Source organism: Anopheles moucheti, chromosome 3, assembly GCF_943734755.1.
Source record: "Anopheles moucheti chromosome 3, idAnoMoucSN_F20_07, whole genome shotgun sequence".
Classification (NCBI taxonomy): domain Eukaryota; kingdom Metazoa; phylum Arthropoda; class Insecta; order Diptera; family Culicidae; genus Anopheles; species Anopheles moucheti.
In genome coordinates, this window is record NC_069141.1 from 10942092 (window position 1) to 10957581 (window position 15490).

The following is a 15490-nucleotide window of genomic DNA, read 5'->3' on the forward strand; positions in this document are numbered from 1 at the left end:
AGAGCGCGTACGACCCGCAAACGCAAACCCGAGATGCAAAAACGTTGACTTTGTACTACAAATAAAACCCGCGTCGTCCATCAAGGCGTGTGAGAGAACGTGTAAATCATTGGGTATATGCCGTATGCTGCCGGCGACAGCTGTAAAGAAGGAAAACTGTTGTGTGGAACACTATTTGCATGCAAATGAATGCGCAAAGGTATGCTAGATCTCTCCGCCGCGGTCTCGACAGTGTCCGAGAGTCGCGGATCGCAAGAAACCAAGCAATCGATAATCTCTGGCATTAATTCTTGCGGTAGGAATTCAATGTCGTGTGTGCTGCATTGGCTGCGAACGGGTCACACCGATGACTAATAGCGAAACAAATGATCAATGGAACTGCCCCGCTCGCATCGTAACGCGAAACTGGTCCACTGCACGCTAACTTCCTGAGCGCGTTGACTGATCGCGCGGCCATACCACCGCCGCGCCATTGATCGGGTTGTTTCGATCGCCAATTTGTAGTGGCTCCCACTGCTACCGGCTGCGGTGGAGGACGCCGTGGACGCGCAGCTGTACGTAATTGCTTCGACGCCGCGTTCCACCATCGATCGATCGATCGGTCGGGGCTGTGTGGTCGGATTGGTTCGATAGTGTACGATCGGGATGGGAGCGCCCGTCGAGTGCCGTCGATTGGCTGCACGGGTTCTACAAAAGATAATCATACCACTCTTAGGTTCCTCCCCCTCCTGGATGCTGGGTGAAATATGATGAATTACACCGCCCGGGAAGTGCATAAATAATCTATGAATAATATTTAATTTTCTGCATTATTACTGGTGCGAACCTTATAATTCACCTCCAATTATGGGGGGCCTGGGTCGCAGATGTGAAGGAAAAATGCTGTGAAGGGTGAGTGTAAAACCAGTCACAGCATTGTCCATAGCACGTCTAGGTGGCTGATGGTCGCGTTGACAGTTAGTAGTAACACGATTGAGCCAAAGATCGAACAACACGTTCTAGTGCAGTTCAGACAAAACGAATAACGCCAACTTTTACAACCACAGTTGGAGGGATTGATCTTAAGCGGATGCCTACGCATAGCGGACATTATTTAGTACAACCGATGATTTAGTACAATTGGGCTGAAGTGTGCACCACCGTGCGCGGTCTGACGTGTGCGTCTGTCTGTGTACTCATTAGCAGCGTTTAAGTGGCAATATGGCTTTGTTTCATGGAGTAATTACCATTCCCCCCGTACGTACCTTGACCGTTGTCAACTGCATCAGGTTGGGTGCGTTTGCAATCTGTTTTCGGTCATTTAAATCGGCGATTTCTCTCCTCATTAGCCACACGTCACCTGTGTTTTTTTTTGCTTTCATTACTGCATATCTCACTTGCCGGGCAACGGCGAGCGAGCTTTAAGCGGATGATGTTGTGCTGGGGCGCGCAGACCCGGCCCTGTAATGGGATCATGTCGACTTTGCGTAATTAATTGCTGGTGCGCTTAACGAGCTGCGGGATCACAAATTTTCTTGGAGAAGTGTGCCGAGGAATCGTGTCTTGTGACACCTACACCGAGCGCGGGTGAGCGGGATGCGAGAAGGGGATTATTGCAATTGATTGCGTGACTAAAAGGTGGGTTCGAAAATCGTTTGGTGCGTGCGAGTTGCAGTCGGATGTGTATGGGCTTTCGTCTGTTTGTTTGTTTGTTTGATCCAGTGTCCTAATCCTATCGGTTTCATTTGTGTGGGACGTTAGTTTTTGTCTGTTGTACCATTAAATGACACTATCCTGCTGCAGAATCTCAAGCCATCAGGGCTGGGTGTTTTTGTTTGTCACTGGTAAACCACTTAGCAATGGATTTGGGTCGGGTAATAGAAAAAGGTAAACAGATCCGGGACCTCCCAGTTGCTATAGTTATTTTTTGTTATCGATTTTGTTTAAGCAATCGCAAAATAGATACTTCATCCTGCAATGGACTGTATCGCTGCATCCAAACATCCGCCCTGTTTCGTTTTTTTTGCTTTTGAACTACTATGCGTACGTACTCGCTTGCGGTGCAGCGAAATTAAAATTAAAATACGAAGCTCAACACACCAAAACCACCAGCAGAAAAAAATGATGCCGGAAAAAAATAAATCCCAGCTCCACTGTTCGCACACAAACACTCTGCACCAGACGGGACAGGCCGTTTATCGCACAGCTTAATCAAGATCTCATTAGAACATGGCGTCATTACTTGCTAGGTGCGGCCTGCGGGAGAGGTGACAGGAAAAGGGGCCTGGGGGCGGATGATGGGCTACGGGGACGCGCTCTTGGTGCATTAGCAATGCGATCGTAATCGTTCGTTTCGCTGTAAATTATGCATCATTATTTTGTTGCAGTAAACCTTAAACCCTCCCCCCCCCCACGACACACGATGCAAATCTTTGTGTATCAGCGAAACAGCGCTGTGCGATGGAGGTGATGTGTCCCCGCGATGCAGTAGTTAAATTTGAATATTCATTTAGTGCTCTTTTCACCTACGCCTTCGACATACGAAAATGGCAAAGCGCTAAAGCCCATTCTTGCTCACGGAATTCTTCACGGCGCGCACAGTGAAGATGGAAGAGTTTTTGACGCTCGCGCCACTAGTCGGTTGCAGACGGGAGATGATGACTGGCGGTTTGGGTATTTGCAGGAAAATTGTCACTTTATATCGTGCCGGTGCTGGATGGCATTTGCTTTATGAACCAAAGATCGGTACATCCAGATAAAAGCAAAACGAAACATATTGAAATGGATGGATTTACAAACGTTGGTGTTAATTTACTTTCTTTGCTTGATTTTTTTTTCCTTTAATTTATTACTCCTTCTATTTACACTTTTCCGTTAATGAGGCGGACCTGCCCCCTTTGTCTGCGTCTAATGGCAATTGCATTGCGGGGATGCAGCATTGTGTGAAATGCAACTGACGTCTGATGATTAAAATGGCGAAGAAATTGAGTAATTGTTACGTCGTTATTTTCGCCCCTTTCGCGTTCGCAGTTCGCCAGTGCGCGCGTTGGAGTGTAAATAATATTACACGACAACCAAATAGAACCTGGGCTAGCGCTGCAGCGCATCAGTTACGGGAGGAAGTTCATTAACCTCGTTTATCCTCCATTCACCGACTCTATTGGACGAACGCATTCTTGCACTTCTCGTGGCAGTTTTTGCAATCGTTTCATCATCGTGTCTATTTTCGAGAAAGATGTAATAAATAAATTAGTGAGTCATCTCCAGAAGGGCCACCGTTATGAAGGCACGATTCAATAACGGAGTTGATGACCTTCTGAAAGGCGCTCTCAGTGTGAAGAATTTATGGGGTTTGGAGAGATTTATTGAAGAACGATGAAAGATGTATAATATTGCAATGAATAAAGTCCAAGGAATTTATTTTTCTGGAGGATAGGAGGAGTCCTTGTATTCTAACACTAGATTCTCCAAGGATTTTGGGCAAATTTTATTAAATGTTATTTATCAACAAGTGTGAAGATCTGGACTGTTTGGTAATTTATTTTTTAAAGTTGGAGCTATATATTCTATTCTTTTAAATCTTGCAGCAACTGTGGTAGAATTGTTTAAGCTCAATAATTCATGCGATGCAAAGGAAACGTACATGTCCAAATGACCTAGTTCTCTAGACCTAGTGATAACTATCCCTGTTTTATGTCTGTTAATACTATTGCAAATCGGTTTGATTTGTTTCCCCCAGCTTTCCTGCCCACAATGCAATCCCCTACGTGATAAAATTGACCCACAATGGGCTTATCGTTTGACGTAGTTTGCGCTCGCCAATGCGTTCGGCGGCTCTGTGTTTGATTTATTTCGAAACAATACCGCATCTCGCCGCCAACCAATGCATACATTTGATTAAATCTTTTGATAAGAGAAAACGCTTTGTTATGTAGCTTTTTTTAAGCGCTAAATTGCACCTCTGCCGGTTATGCAGTGCAGCACAGGTGTGTGACGTAATGTTTGGTGCTACAACACGCCGACGAAAGTGTTCACACTTCTATCGCTAGATCACGCTGGAAAATGAATAAATATTAACGATCGAAGCGGAGTGTTTTTTTTTATAAAATAATATTGTATGTACACGCTGGAACAGCAAATCGCTCTGCCCGTTCGTGGACAGAAAAGCATAAAAATTGTAGTGAAACTCACCAGTGCCAGCAATAATACGTTCGAGTGAGGAACAATTGAACCCGACCATCTTAATAAGGGCGCATTATTTTTTTGCCCCATTAATCGTTTCAACGAAAACATCTTACGTGTCGACCCCCGGGAGACAATACTTTCGAGCCTGTCCTGTCCTCCTACGGCATACTTATAAAGATCGTAAACCTGCATAGATCGTTCTTGGGTGCGCGCGCGCGCGCGATCATAAAAGTGCCGAATGTGCCGATCGCACGACGTCGTGTGCGCACCACGGGATGCCCCGCTCCAGCAACATTGTCGCGCAACGCAACAAAAAACAATGGCAATTTTTATGGTTTCCTGTGTCTAATATTTTTCCTGGTCCCGCGGGGGGGTTTGTTCTATTGCTCTCGAGACCCAAACAGATCTAAGTCATCTGAAGAGTCGTCGATCGCGGTCCAATGGGGTGGTTGTGCATGAAGAGTGCATGGAATAAGGTCGCTTTTTTGTGGCAGAGACATGCCAACTATGGGTGGAATAAAATAGAAAACAATTGTAATTGGTACCCTTTTGATTGGCAACGATTGTCATGTGCCTGTGGTGGTGTGTTTTTTTGTTTGTTTGTTAAGTAAAGGAGAGAGAAGAAAAAAAAAAACCTCCCCATCTACGCACGAAGGTCTTGTTGCAATCGAAAATGTGCGACCGCTTCTAGCAACATTCCTACAATGTATCAATTAATTGCCACAACGGCGTGCAGCCGTTGTCATTGAGCAGTGGCACTGGAAGGAGCGAATCCGCACTGGCATTGAGAGTGTGTAGTGCAGCGAAGAAAAGGCTCCAGCGGAGTGTATTTTCACTTTTTTGTTGTTGCTGGGGACGGGATTTTCTCCCTTAACGACCGAATTGCGTGCCAAAAAGCGCAACTCGAAAAAAGAACGTTCGTTTGGGTTTCGTTCGGTTGCGGGGCTATCAGGGCAGCAGGGCAAAAGTCGGCTAATCGGCCGCGTGAGAAGCTTTCACACCTTCCGGACAACCTTCCCATCCTTCGGCAACCTTCCGAGGGGTGAAGGGTGGGGCATCATGTTTCGTCTGACATAACGCACACCGTCAGCGTTTATCGTGGGGTGGGACGGCGAACGGTTCTAACGGTCGGTTGTTGGGGTGGGTGGGCGAAAGTTGTGTTGTACTGTTTATGTTTTACTTCTCGTCCGCAATACTTTTGTGTGTATTTTTTTTCCTAGCCATGCGTTATAGCAAACGGCACGTTTCGAAGGATGTAACTGTACGTTTCTTGATTACCGTTGGTGAAACGTTAGCCAAAGATTGGCAAGTGTTGAAATTTACAGTGAATAACAAAAAAAAGCTTTAAATTGCTCTGTTTTTCAGAGTTCTAAATTTTGTTGTTAATTTTTGGTTGCCTAATCTGCCATCATAACAAGCTGAAGAGCACTACCACCATTTTGTTTCACAACACAAACGGAGTGACTATTTTATTACTATCCTAAACTTTCCGCCATAAAGAAAAAGTTATTGTGCTGTAGTTTCTATTAATTCGACGATTCGCATTCACCCCCGATCCGGTGGGTGGGTGACCGAAGCGAATTTTATGGAATCGGTTGTCAACGCACTCGGGTCTCCCCTGGGATGGTTCAGAATGTGGCAGAACTATTGTAACAAAAGCAGCATACGAAATAAAATAAAGTATCAATCTATCCACAGTGGCGTAGATCGTACTGCCTTTTTTTTTTTGCTCTCTCGCTCTTTTCCCCAAACAATGTGACTTCTCAGCGACGACGAGTTCAACGTACCATCTGCGTGTGGTTATTTGTAGCGCTTCACGGTTGTCGCGCGGACACAATTCGCAGACGAAATATAAAAGCTCTCCCCTCACTATTCTCGGCCGTGCGCACAATTTATGATCGTTTCCATAATGAAATCGTTTCGAGACGAAATTTATTGACCAATATCTGATAAATCGTTCAATGGCAGCAATCATCCTAGGGGGCGAATGGGTGGCGGGGGTGGGGTTTGTTTCTTGCGCACGCGCATCAACCCTCAGTTGTCGTGCGTGCATGTAAGACCCTGTACGCTGGGGCCCAAAATGTCCACCTCATTTGCCGGGATCGTGCTGGAATTAATTCGCAAGAATAAAGCGCACGGTGTGTGTTAAAATTCTAGATTTCATTGCCAAGAGCTGATGCACGGCGGGTTGATTTGTTCGTTGGAGTGCTTTATTTTTTATTCAAACCATGCTTATGATTATTTCTTTCTTTCTTTTTTCCTCCCCTTTCCCGGTAGGTATGGATGCACCAACGGCGGAGAGGGCTTGACAGTTTTAGTACGAGAATAGTTGAAACAAATCGATACGCGCACCAACAACAAGACGGTTAAGATCGCAACTACTTTGGTGTGGTTGGTACGGAATAACTACCCAAACCATATCCGCCAACTGCTCGCGAGGGTCGTAAAAAAACCAACAGACCATCGGGCAAATCCACAGGTTGAAGTAACGCGCGAACACGCGGAGGTCATAAACTTGCATTTTCATTTGCACACACACAACGGACTCAATGGCTTCTGCCTATAAGTTGGTTTGATTTCTTCTGGTTGGCTTCGTTATGGCCATGTACTTCCATTGGGCTATTGTTTGGGCGCTTCGTTTCAGCAGATAAGGTGCAAATGATTTACCAATCTTTTTTTATAATGCCACGATTAGACATTATCTTATGACGCTAAACTCAGATTAGGCGAAAGAAACCCAACATAAAAAAAATACGAAAATGAAAGCCTCACCACCCGCAATATTCCTTGGGATGTATTCTACTGGTAAAGGTCACCTCGATTACCATCCGTAAAGAATGCTTTTATCCACTAACGCACACCATGGGTGCCATGTTTTTGTCATATAAATACGAATTAACGTCAAACAAAACGGCAGGAACTCTGGTTTACATTTATTGGATGTCACCGGTAATCCCCCACAGCAAACATCCACCGCTGTGTGATGTGAAAATGCAAATCAACCAATCTATAGTGTGCAGCTTTACGCGCGCGTACGGTTATGGGTTAATATTCGTTTAAATTTATAAAATGCTACCCGCCGACATATATTACTATTTACGATTGTTGGTGTGCGCGCCGATAGTGTCTTGTTACAGAGGTGGTTTAATGAGAGTGGTTCCTGCAGAAGGTAATACCACTCTATCGGCCACCACTTTTGACACCTTTTAGCTCGTTGATGTAAAAGCTGAGATGCATAAGATGCATGCAACTTGCAGCTTGTGGAGGTGTGAGTATAACAGGTGGGCTGATAATTGTTTGGCCTATGACAGTAAAACACTTGTTTTTGGCCAAATTTTTTTTTTGTATTCAACATACGTCCCTTCAAGGATGATTCACCAATTATAGCGGTCTTTCAATTTTCGATACCATTTTTATAGTAATATTTGCACCTTGCCTCAAAAAACGTCTTTGTTTCGGCGATCACCTCTTTATCCGACGAAAATTTCTTCTCAGAGGACATCCTTTTGGGATCTGAGAAATGGAGTTAGTCACTGAGAGCCAGATCTACGAAATACGGTGGGTGGCGAAGAATTTCGTGGCCTATTTCATGAATTTTTGCCATTGTTTTCACTGATTTGTTGCACGGTGCGTTGTCTTGACGAAACAAAACTTTTTTTTCTTCAAATGCGGCCGTTTTTTGGCGATTTCGTCCTTCAATCGCTCCAAAAATTTGATGTAATAGTCGCTGTTAATGGTTTTTTCTTTCTCAAGATAATCGATGAAGATTATTCCTTGCGAATCCCAAAAAATTGACGCCATAACCTTGCCAGCTGATTGTTGCGTTTTCCCCCGCTTTGGAGCAAGTTCATCGCGTCCAGTCCACTCGGATGACTGTCTATTGGACTTTGGAGTGACTTGGAGAAGCCAACACTAATCCATGGTAACATACTGACGCAAAAACTCGGATTAAATTCGCTTAAACAGCTCCAAACACTGCTCCGAATCATGAACTCGTTGTTGTTTTTGGTCAAATGTGAGCTCGCGCGGCAGCCATTTTGCACAGAGCTTTCCCATATCCATATATTAGAGAATGATATGTCCAACACGTTCCTTAGACATCTTTAGGGTGTCAGCTATCTCGATCAGCTTCACATTATGGGTGTTCTTAAAAATTTTGTGATTTTTTTAAATGTTTTCTTCTGTAACCACCTCTTTTGGGCTTCCACTGTGTTCACCGTCCTTAGGGCTCATTTTACCACTTTTAAATTTAGCATACCAATATCTGATGGATGATTTTGGTAGAGCAGAGTCCGAAGACTCTTCATCAAGCCAATTTTTGGCTTTAACTATATGTTTCCTCTTCAAAAAGCAATATTTTATCAACACGCGAAATTCCTTCTTTTCCATGATTACTAAAAACACAAAAGTTGCGTCACACAAAAAGCTCTAGCTCATTAGGTTGTGGCCCGAGTGCTGTCAAATTTGGACAGAATTCGTTTGAAGGTTGGTACAAACGAAATATGATATGGATAAAAATCTTCTAGCGCGATAAATGTGTTAGGCCAAACAATTATCAGCCCACCTGTTACTTGTGGAGTACAATTTTTGGAAATAGCTCAGGCGAGAAATAATCAAAAGCCTTTCGTTTTAGGAGAACACCGTCTGGTAGGATTATCTCCATTATTCTGCTCTAAAAATGCTGCCCCGTGCACTGTTTGACATTGGATATCATAACCGCCCGTAGTATGCAAATTTTCCTCGGTCATCATCTTTTGCCTGCTGTCGTTCGAATATGTGTGTGCACCGAGATAGTTCCTACCGTCGCCTTAATCGCGATGCTGTTAAACACTTGTTACCGAAGATGCACCAAACCTCGGGGCACTCATCTCACCGGTGAATCCTTGTCCGAGCGGGTAATAGTAGACATGTTTCCTGTCAGAATCCGTGCGGATGAGGATGTCCGAGGTCAGGGCGCATTCATGTAACGTAAGATGGGTATGATTTATGTGAGCGTGCCGCTCCTCACATCGCTAAAGCGAACGATTGCTGGAACGGGGTGCAACCGATTGCACCGTTGAACTTGAACCGATCAAAGTCAGACGGAAGAAGCGTTATACACCTTCCGAATAGCGTAACACTGCTCAACACGGTGGGTTAGGTGTGTAACATGGTTGAAGCATGCAATCGGGAGAAAGGTAGCCCGGTAGCCCAGCGCTAATGCTATGATTTATAGCGCTTACGTTTTTGATCGTTTGCAGCGTCGGTTGGTACCAGAGTACCCCACACACATAGCCGTAAACACATACACTCCGTATGACTGCCCATATCGTAATACGTCGTTTGGTGGAGAAGAGTTGGTGCATTAGATAATATTGCAGATATATTAGGGCCCTGGCCTTTAACCACCGGAGCTCAAAAGATTGATGTTCGCTTTATGCGCTCTATATAGTGCTATGGCAAACCTGCAGCTGCCACCGCATCAAGGTACACTGCGCCCCGTAGGTCAAGATTGAGAACGATGATGAACGCTTTTTTAAGCGGTAGGAAGCGAATAAAATGTGGCATCTCATGCTCTCATGCTATGCTTTGCTGAAGGGAAATGTAAATTATGCGCAAGTGTGCAACCATGCAAAATGATGGTTCGGGTGAATTTTATGTCCACGCTTGTCATGCTTGAACGTTTTAGATTTTTCTCCAACATTTCCAATTAAAATCTGAAGAAGGAGAGTTCTATATAGAGATTTGGAACCAATTCTTACAATCTATTTTCACCTCCTACAACATCTGATGTTAGTGTCTAAAGATTTAAATAGGTACCTACAAATATTTGGAATCAAAACATCATAAACTCGAACTCGAAACTCGGTACGAATGCGCAATGGTCCTGGAAATTTTCACCATACTTAGCAGTAGACATTTCAGTTTTAATCATCTCCAGACAGCACAACGGTTGATGCTCTATCGAGCTTGCGATAAATGCAAACTTATGCTGCATCCTCGCTTTCTCCTATACCCACGATGATGGAATCCATTTCACCAGCTTGGTAATTGTGCAGCACTGCTTATGCCAACGAGCGTGCCCGCCAGAAGTGAAGGACACTTTCCTTCGAGTGGTTCGTCCGCATGGTCCCTAAGCGTTGCGAGACATTGAGCTTTGTCCCATAACGTCCCCACCGCGCACAAGTGCTAGATCGTTGGCAAGTGGCCCGAGAACGCGAGGCATGTCTATAAAATCACGAGCATAAACTCGTCTGCATCGGTCGGAGGAGGACGTCGGTGTTGGGAATGGTCGCCTCGGCGAGTTCTCTTCCCCCCCTCGTTTGCTGATGTTTTTTCGTGCCAGAACGCAGTTGAAAGATGTAAAGCGGCAGGCAAAGAATCGTCAGCCCGCAATAAGACTCCAGTAATAAGCACAAATCCTGTACCGCGGACAAAGGCGACGGCTCAGAATGACACCAACAGCAGCGGCAGAGCCCGTAGTGACACCGTGTCCTATGAGTTTGCCGCTTAAAGCTCAACGAAGTTCGGCACCGGATTCGCAATCCAAGGCACTGGTTTGTCCGTCCGGACCGTGATGAGCTGGGTCAACATGCGGGGAGGACGCTTAATTGAACATTCCACCGTCTCCACGCCACTGTCGTCTTAGACGAGCCAAAACGATGCCGAAGATTTGCGGTTTGCAGACGATGTTTACGACAAAACAGCACACCAACAGCAGCAGCAGCAGCAGCATCAGCATGCAACGCGAGACGATACGATACGACGCTGTAGCGGTGTGGCGTCCTTTTACGTCCATCTAAGTTCAGCTTCGCTCGGCAGCGCCAACTCATCGCTATGATCACGAGCATAACAATAATAAAATAAATTACACGATCAAACACATCCACCTGCAGCGAGCGACTGTGGGCCGGCCGGGTGCCGGTGATGGTGGCGATGCAAGCGCGACCGCTCCGTCCACCGAAGAAAAGAAACTTGAGAAGAATCGTCGCATCATGCACTTTTACCCGTCCCCAGGCAGACATGACAGTCTGGCCGCAAATGTTCGGTGGCTGGTGCGACGGAACGTTCTGGTTTATTTTCCCTTTTTTTTTTTGTTTTGCAAGCGGAGACGATACGCTGCCTGGAAGTTGCTGCGCTGCTATGACGCTTGGTTTCGTGTCGTAAAGATGCCGTACCGCGCTAAGGGGGTGTATGGAGCCGATCGGCCAATTTAAGAGGGAAATTTAAAGAAACGAATAATATACGGTTTAAAAAATGAATACAACACACCCTTAACGACAGGTCGAAAGTTCAACCCCGCCAAAGGCGGCATGCAGTGGATGAAGTTTTGAACTGCGCTTTTGGTTATGATGATGTAATGGGGAAGGTCGTACGGGTTGGTACGCCATGAACCACCATATCCATTTTCTTGAAGGTTTCCAGAGCAAAGCCCTAGTGGGGTTTTTTTTCTCTCTTTTTGCTTTTTTGCATACACCCCAATAGAATTCCCGTTCTGATGATGATGATGGCGATGCTTTAACTCTCCACATTACCTTTACTGTGCAGTTAATTAAAAAGCGCAAAAATTTCTCCCGGTGAAGGTGCAATCAAAAAGGATCAAGAATACATTTTCGCCAGGCTGCCGTCGCCGGATTGTGAGCTAAAATCTCGTTTACGATCGCACTGATTGTAAAACGTACGCAACGCTTTCATGCTAACGTACGGCAATGGGCAAGCTAATGGTCTGTTGATTGGGTTCTCCGAGCGCTGCAGTAATTAAAATGCATCCTTAACGGGTAAAGCGCACCGAAACGGGACGGGTTCCGATCTCCCAAACGAAGTATTTTGATGGTTCGTTTGCTATTGGAGGAAAGGTTCGCTTTTATGTAAATTTTTGGACAATTATTCACACATAACTTACGCCTTTTGAACGTTTTTTTTCGTAAATATTCCCTAATCCCTTTTTTAAAAATCAGCTAAAATTATTATCCCACAATCACTGAGAAGTTCAGAGAAGCAATTTAATGGCAGGCACCAAGACTTCGAGGGAGTTTTAGTCATCGATCGGCAGTCTTGATCGTCTATCGTCCACAAGTAATAGACAAATGTTGATGTTCTTCATTCCTCGCCATAAACTACTTCCAAAGGGTGTATAATTGCAATTTCACTATGGAAAGGCGTAGCTCATTTTTCCAATTTTCTATTACCACCGGTTCGGTAATATTTCCCATCCATTGCCGGTGCTTTACGAGCAGATTGCACGGCCGAATAAGGGGAAAACCTTTTGCGGGTGGTTGCAGATAAGGGCCCTTTTTTCTCTTACGTTCGATTCCCCCATAAAGAGGACAATCTGCGAGCGATGGAGATGGAGTTTGAAGGATTTAGCGCTCCTGACGGTCGAAATGATCGCGACCATTCGTCGGTCGATTATATCGTTACCTTCATTTTGCTTGCAGATAAGAGGCGGACCCACGGTATGGGTATGGCTGTATTATTACTATGAACGACATCGGTGCGGTTGTTAAGCAAGGAACTTTATGGTGAAAGCCTTCGTACTACACCGTCCAACCATGACCAACCACCGGGCCGGCCTTTGGGGGTCGTTGGGGAATTGGTTCGCGTTTTAATGCAGCACGGCTTGCGGAAGGATGGGAAGTTTAGTAGACGTAGCCATAAAGAATCGATTAGTGCGGCATTTGTGGGCTGTATACCATCTGAATCGGGTGTTCCGTGCACATTAGAACGGGTTGCAGTGCAGTGACCACCTTGAACTTGCCGAGATTGATTTAAGTCCAGTTCTCGATATCGCAAATCGCAGCACCTTGCTTATCGGCAAAACGAATGGAACGGAGCTCTGTGGTACTCCGACACGCCTCCGGCTAGCTGGATGTGTCTTCTTCTAACGCAATGGCTCTGGCTTCAGCACTCGCATTGATATTGTGAAGAATTGCACCGAAACATGTACGGTGGTGGTGGTGCATACAGAGCTTGACCACAACGAGGAAACGCTCCAGGGCATAAGGTGCCATAAAACTGTGCACGAATCCGAGTGCATCCCGAGATGTGTGCTTGTTTGTGGTGATTGTACTTAACTTATGATCTAAACGTAATCCAGATTGGAAGCGTCGACACTCGTTTTACAACATCTTCCCGAAGGAAAGTTTATCGCCTTCTTCTTGCGCATGGTATTACAGTTTATGGCTGTTATCGTGACATCTAGCAGCTTGGGGAACTGCTTTTATTGGGCAAAATTTTGTGTCGAACTGTGATCCATAAATGATTCGCTGCCCATCGATTTCCTGCACCTCGGATGTACGCTCGAAATTGAATCCATTGCTGTGCGGGGAGCATCGTTAACAATCGCAAACGCAGATATCGCAACGATCTCCGCGCTGTAACCGCACAGGAAAGGAAAGCGATTCGATTTTCTAGGATGCAAATTTTAGCCGATGAAATTTTACGATTACAATTTAATGCAGTAAAATTAACCCCACTCGATGTGATGGAAGCAAACGCCTTGGAACGCCCGAACGTGGTAAGGGCACAAGGATGGAAGGAAAAAAAATATTTGAAGAAAGGAAACTGTACATACAAATTCTAACCTAGGGAAAATGGATAGCAGTTTTCTTTCACGCCAATGCCCTTTCTCGGCTGCTGTCCGCGTGCGTTCCGCGTGTGTTGAGTCATATCATTTTCTCTCCGAAGGCGAATAAATTTATAGCCGGTAATTATTGGGTAAGATGCGAACGTGTGCCGCCGCACACACTCGGGCAAGAACGGGCAAACACTCGCGCCGGCCACAAGAAATGGACATTTGAATGCGCAAAGAAAACGCGAAACCCCCCCCCCCCCTCCCCCCTATTCAGCGGACTGTTTGTCGTTATGCAAAGTGAGGTTCGAGTCTACCGTCGTGCTCGTACGGATTGAAAGACAACGGATTCTTTAAATCCTTGATGGTGGAGAATGGGTGAATGTTTTATTTTTTTGTTATACCATTAATGGTTCGTGCGTGTGGAGTAACTCTTCTAAAGGCATGACTCTGAAGCAACTAACAGAGTGTCTGAAGAAGCGACATGCATTGTGAGATGTAATAGCAACCGTTCTCCGTTAGGAAAATGCTTAAACTATCATGTTCTGGTAGTAGTCCACATAAAAAGTTTCCAATAAAATATAGACTCAACTGCGCCAATTTCATAATCCCACCCCATTTTAAGGGATGTACATCCATCTGCTCGTACACGATTTTTATACACAAACGGCACATTTTATAATGCAAAATACGGTTAAAGATGAAAAAGGCTGCTATTTACATTACAAAACCATAATTAACGGACAAATCCCTTGGCCGAAACCTGTCCGAATGTCTCGCCAGAATATGTTTAACAATTCCCCCTTTCTTTTGCACTCCCAACATTCGTCGCAAAAGTGGTGGTGTTTTTTTTTTTTGGCCCTAAAATGCGTTGGAACGAATCCGTTATCCTTGGCCTGGCCCGCTTTCTTTCTTCCCTTACGCTTGGGGATGACAATGTTGCACAAATATTTTCAGCGGTCGGTTGGACCGCGGGGACCCCTTTCTGGAAAAAAGGTGCTGAAAAGACCGGTTTGCACGGGGTTTTTTTTTTTTTTTGGTTACGGACAGAATATTCCACGATGGACTGAAAGTTTGATGTGGATTTTTAAAAACGATATAAAACGCAGAAGGAATCCGAGCGAATAAATCCATATCCGCGAGCGGTAGGCTAAGAAAGAAGAACGCGTAAGGGTGGCTGGAGAGGAGAACATGACCTGCGGGGTTGATCCTCTTTTTTTCGTTGTTCCGTGAGACAGGCACCAGACAGTTTGATGGGGTAGCCAGGGGATGGATTGAATAAAAACGAGACAAAAGAAGGAACAAAAAAACTGGTGAAATTTCGGACGTGATCTGCAGCAATGTCCTGCTGGGTGCTTGAAGCAATCCAACATTGGAAGTAATCTGCTGCGTTTAAAAGCAAAATAAATTCCATGAGCAAGGATGAGTGAAGTTTTGCAAAAAAACGCACCCATTTTGGGGTTGTTTTTTTTTATTGTTCGCTTTAATCAATTGTAACGTCATCGTAAGGATGAACACAAATTGCCGTCTGGCAGATAGAAGTTTAAGGTTTATTTCGGATGTTACTTGTAGGAATGTGTTCATAAATCTTATACTTTGTAGTATTTTCAACTCACCATTTTTGATTTCGATCTTAAAGAAATTCAAAACTTCGCGAAATCGCTACAGAAACAGTTTAAAAATCCTTTCCTCTCAAAGACTTCTATGCGAACAATCCAAGAACGATCACACACAATGGAAAAAAGCGGATCATTGCGTGCGAGCATAGACTCTTCT

At 44.9% G+C, this 15490-nt stretch overlaps 1 protein-coding gene across 1 annotated transcript in view; it reads left to right on the forward strand.

Moving 5' to 3' along the window:
* The window catches only part of LOC128300182 (ski oncogene-like), an 86051-nt gene extending 79517 nt beyond the window's left edge, over positions 1–6534 (forward strand). The window contains exon 2 of the mRNA XM_053036161.1: positions 6442–6534. Coding sequence (XP_052892121.1) covers positions 6442–6534 — 93 coding nt within the window. The remainder of the gene's footprint in view (positions 1–6441) is intronic.
* The last annotated feature ends 8956 nt before the right edge of the window (positions 6535–15490 follow it).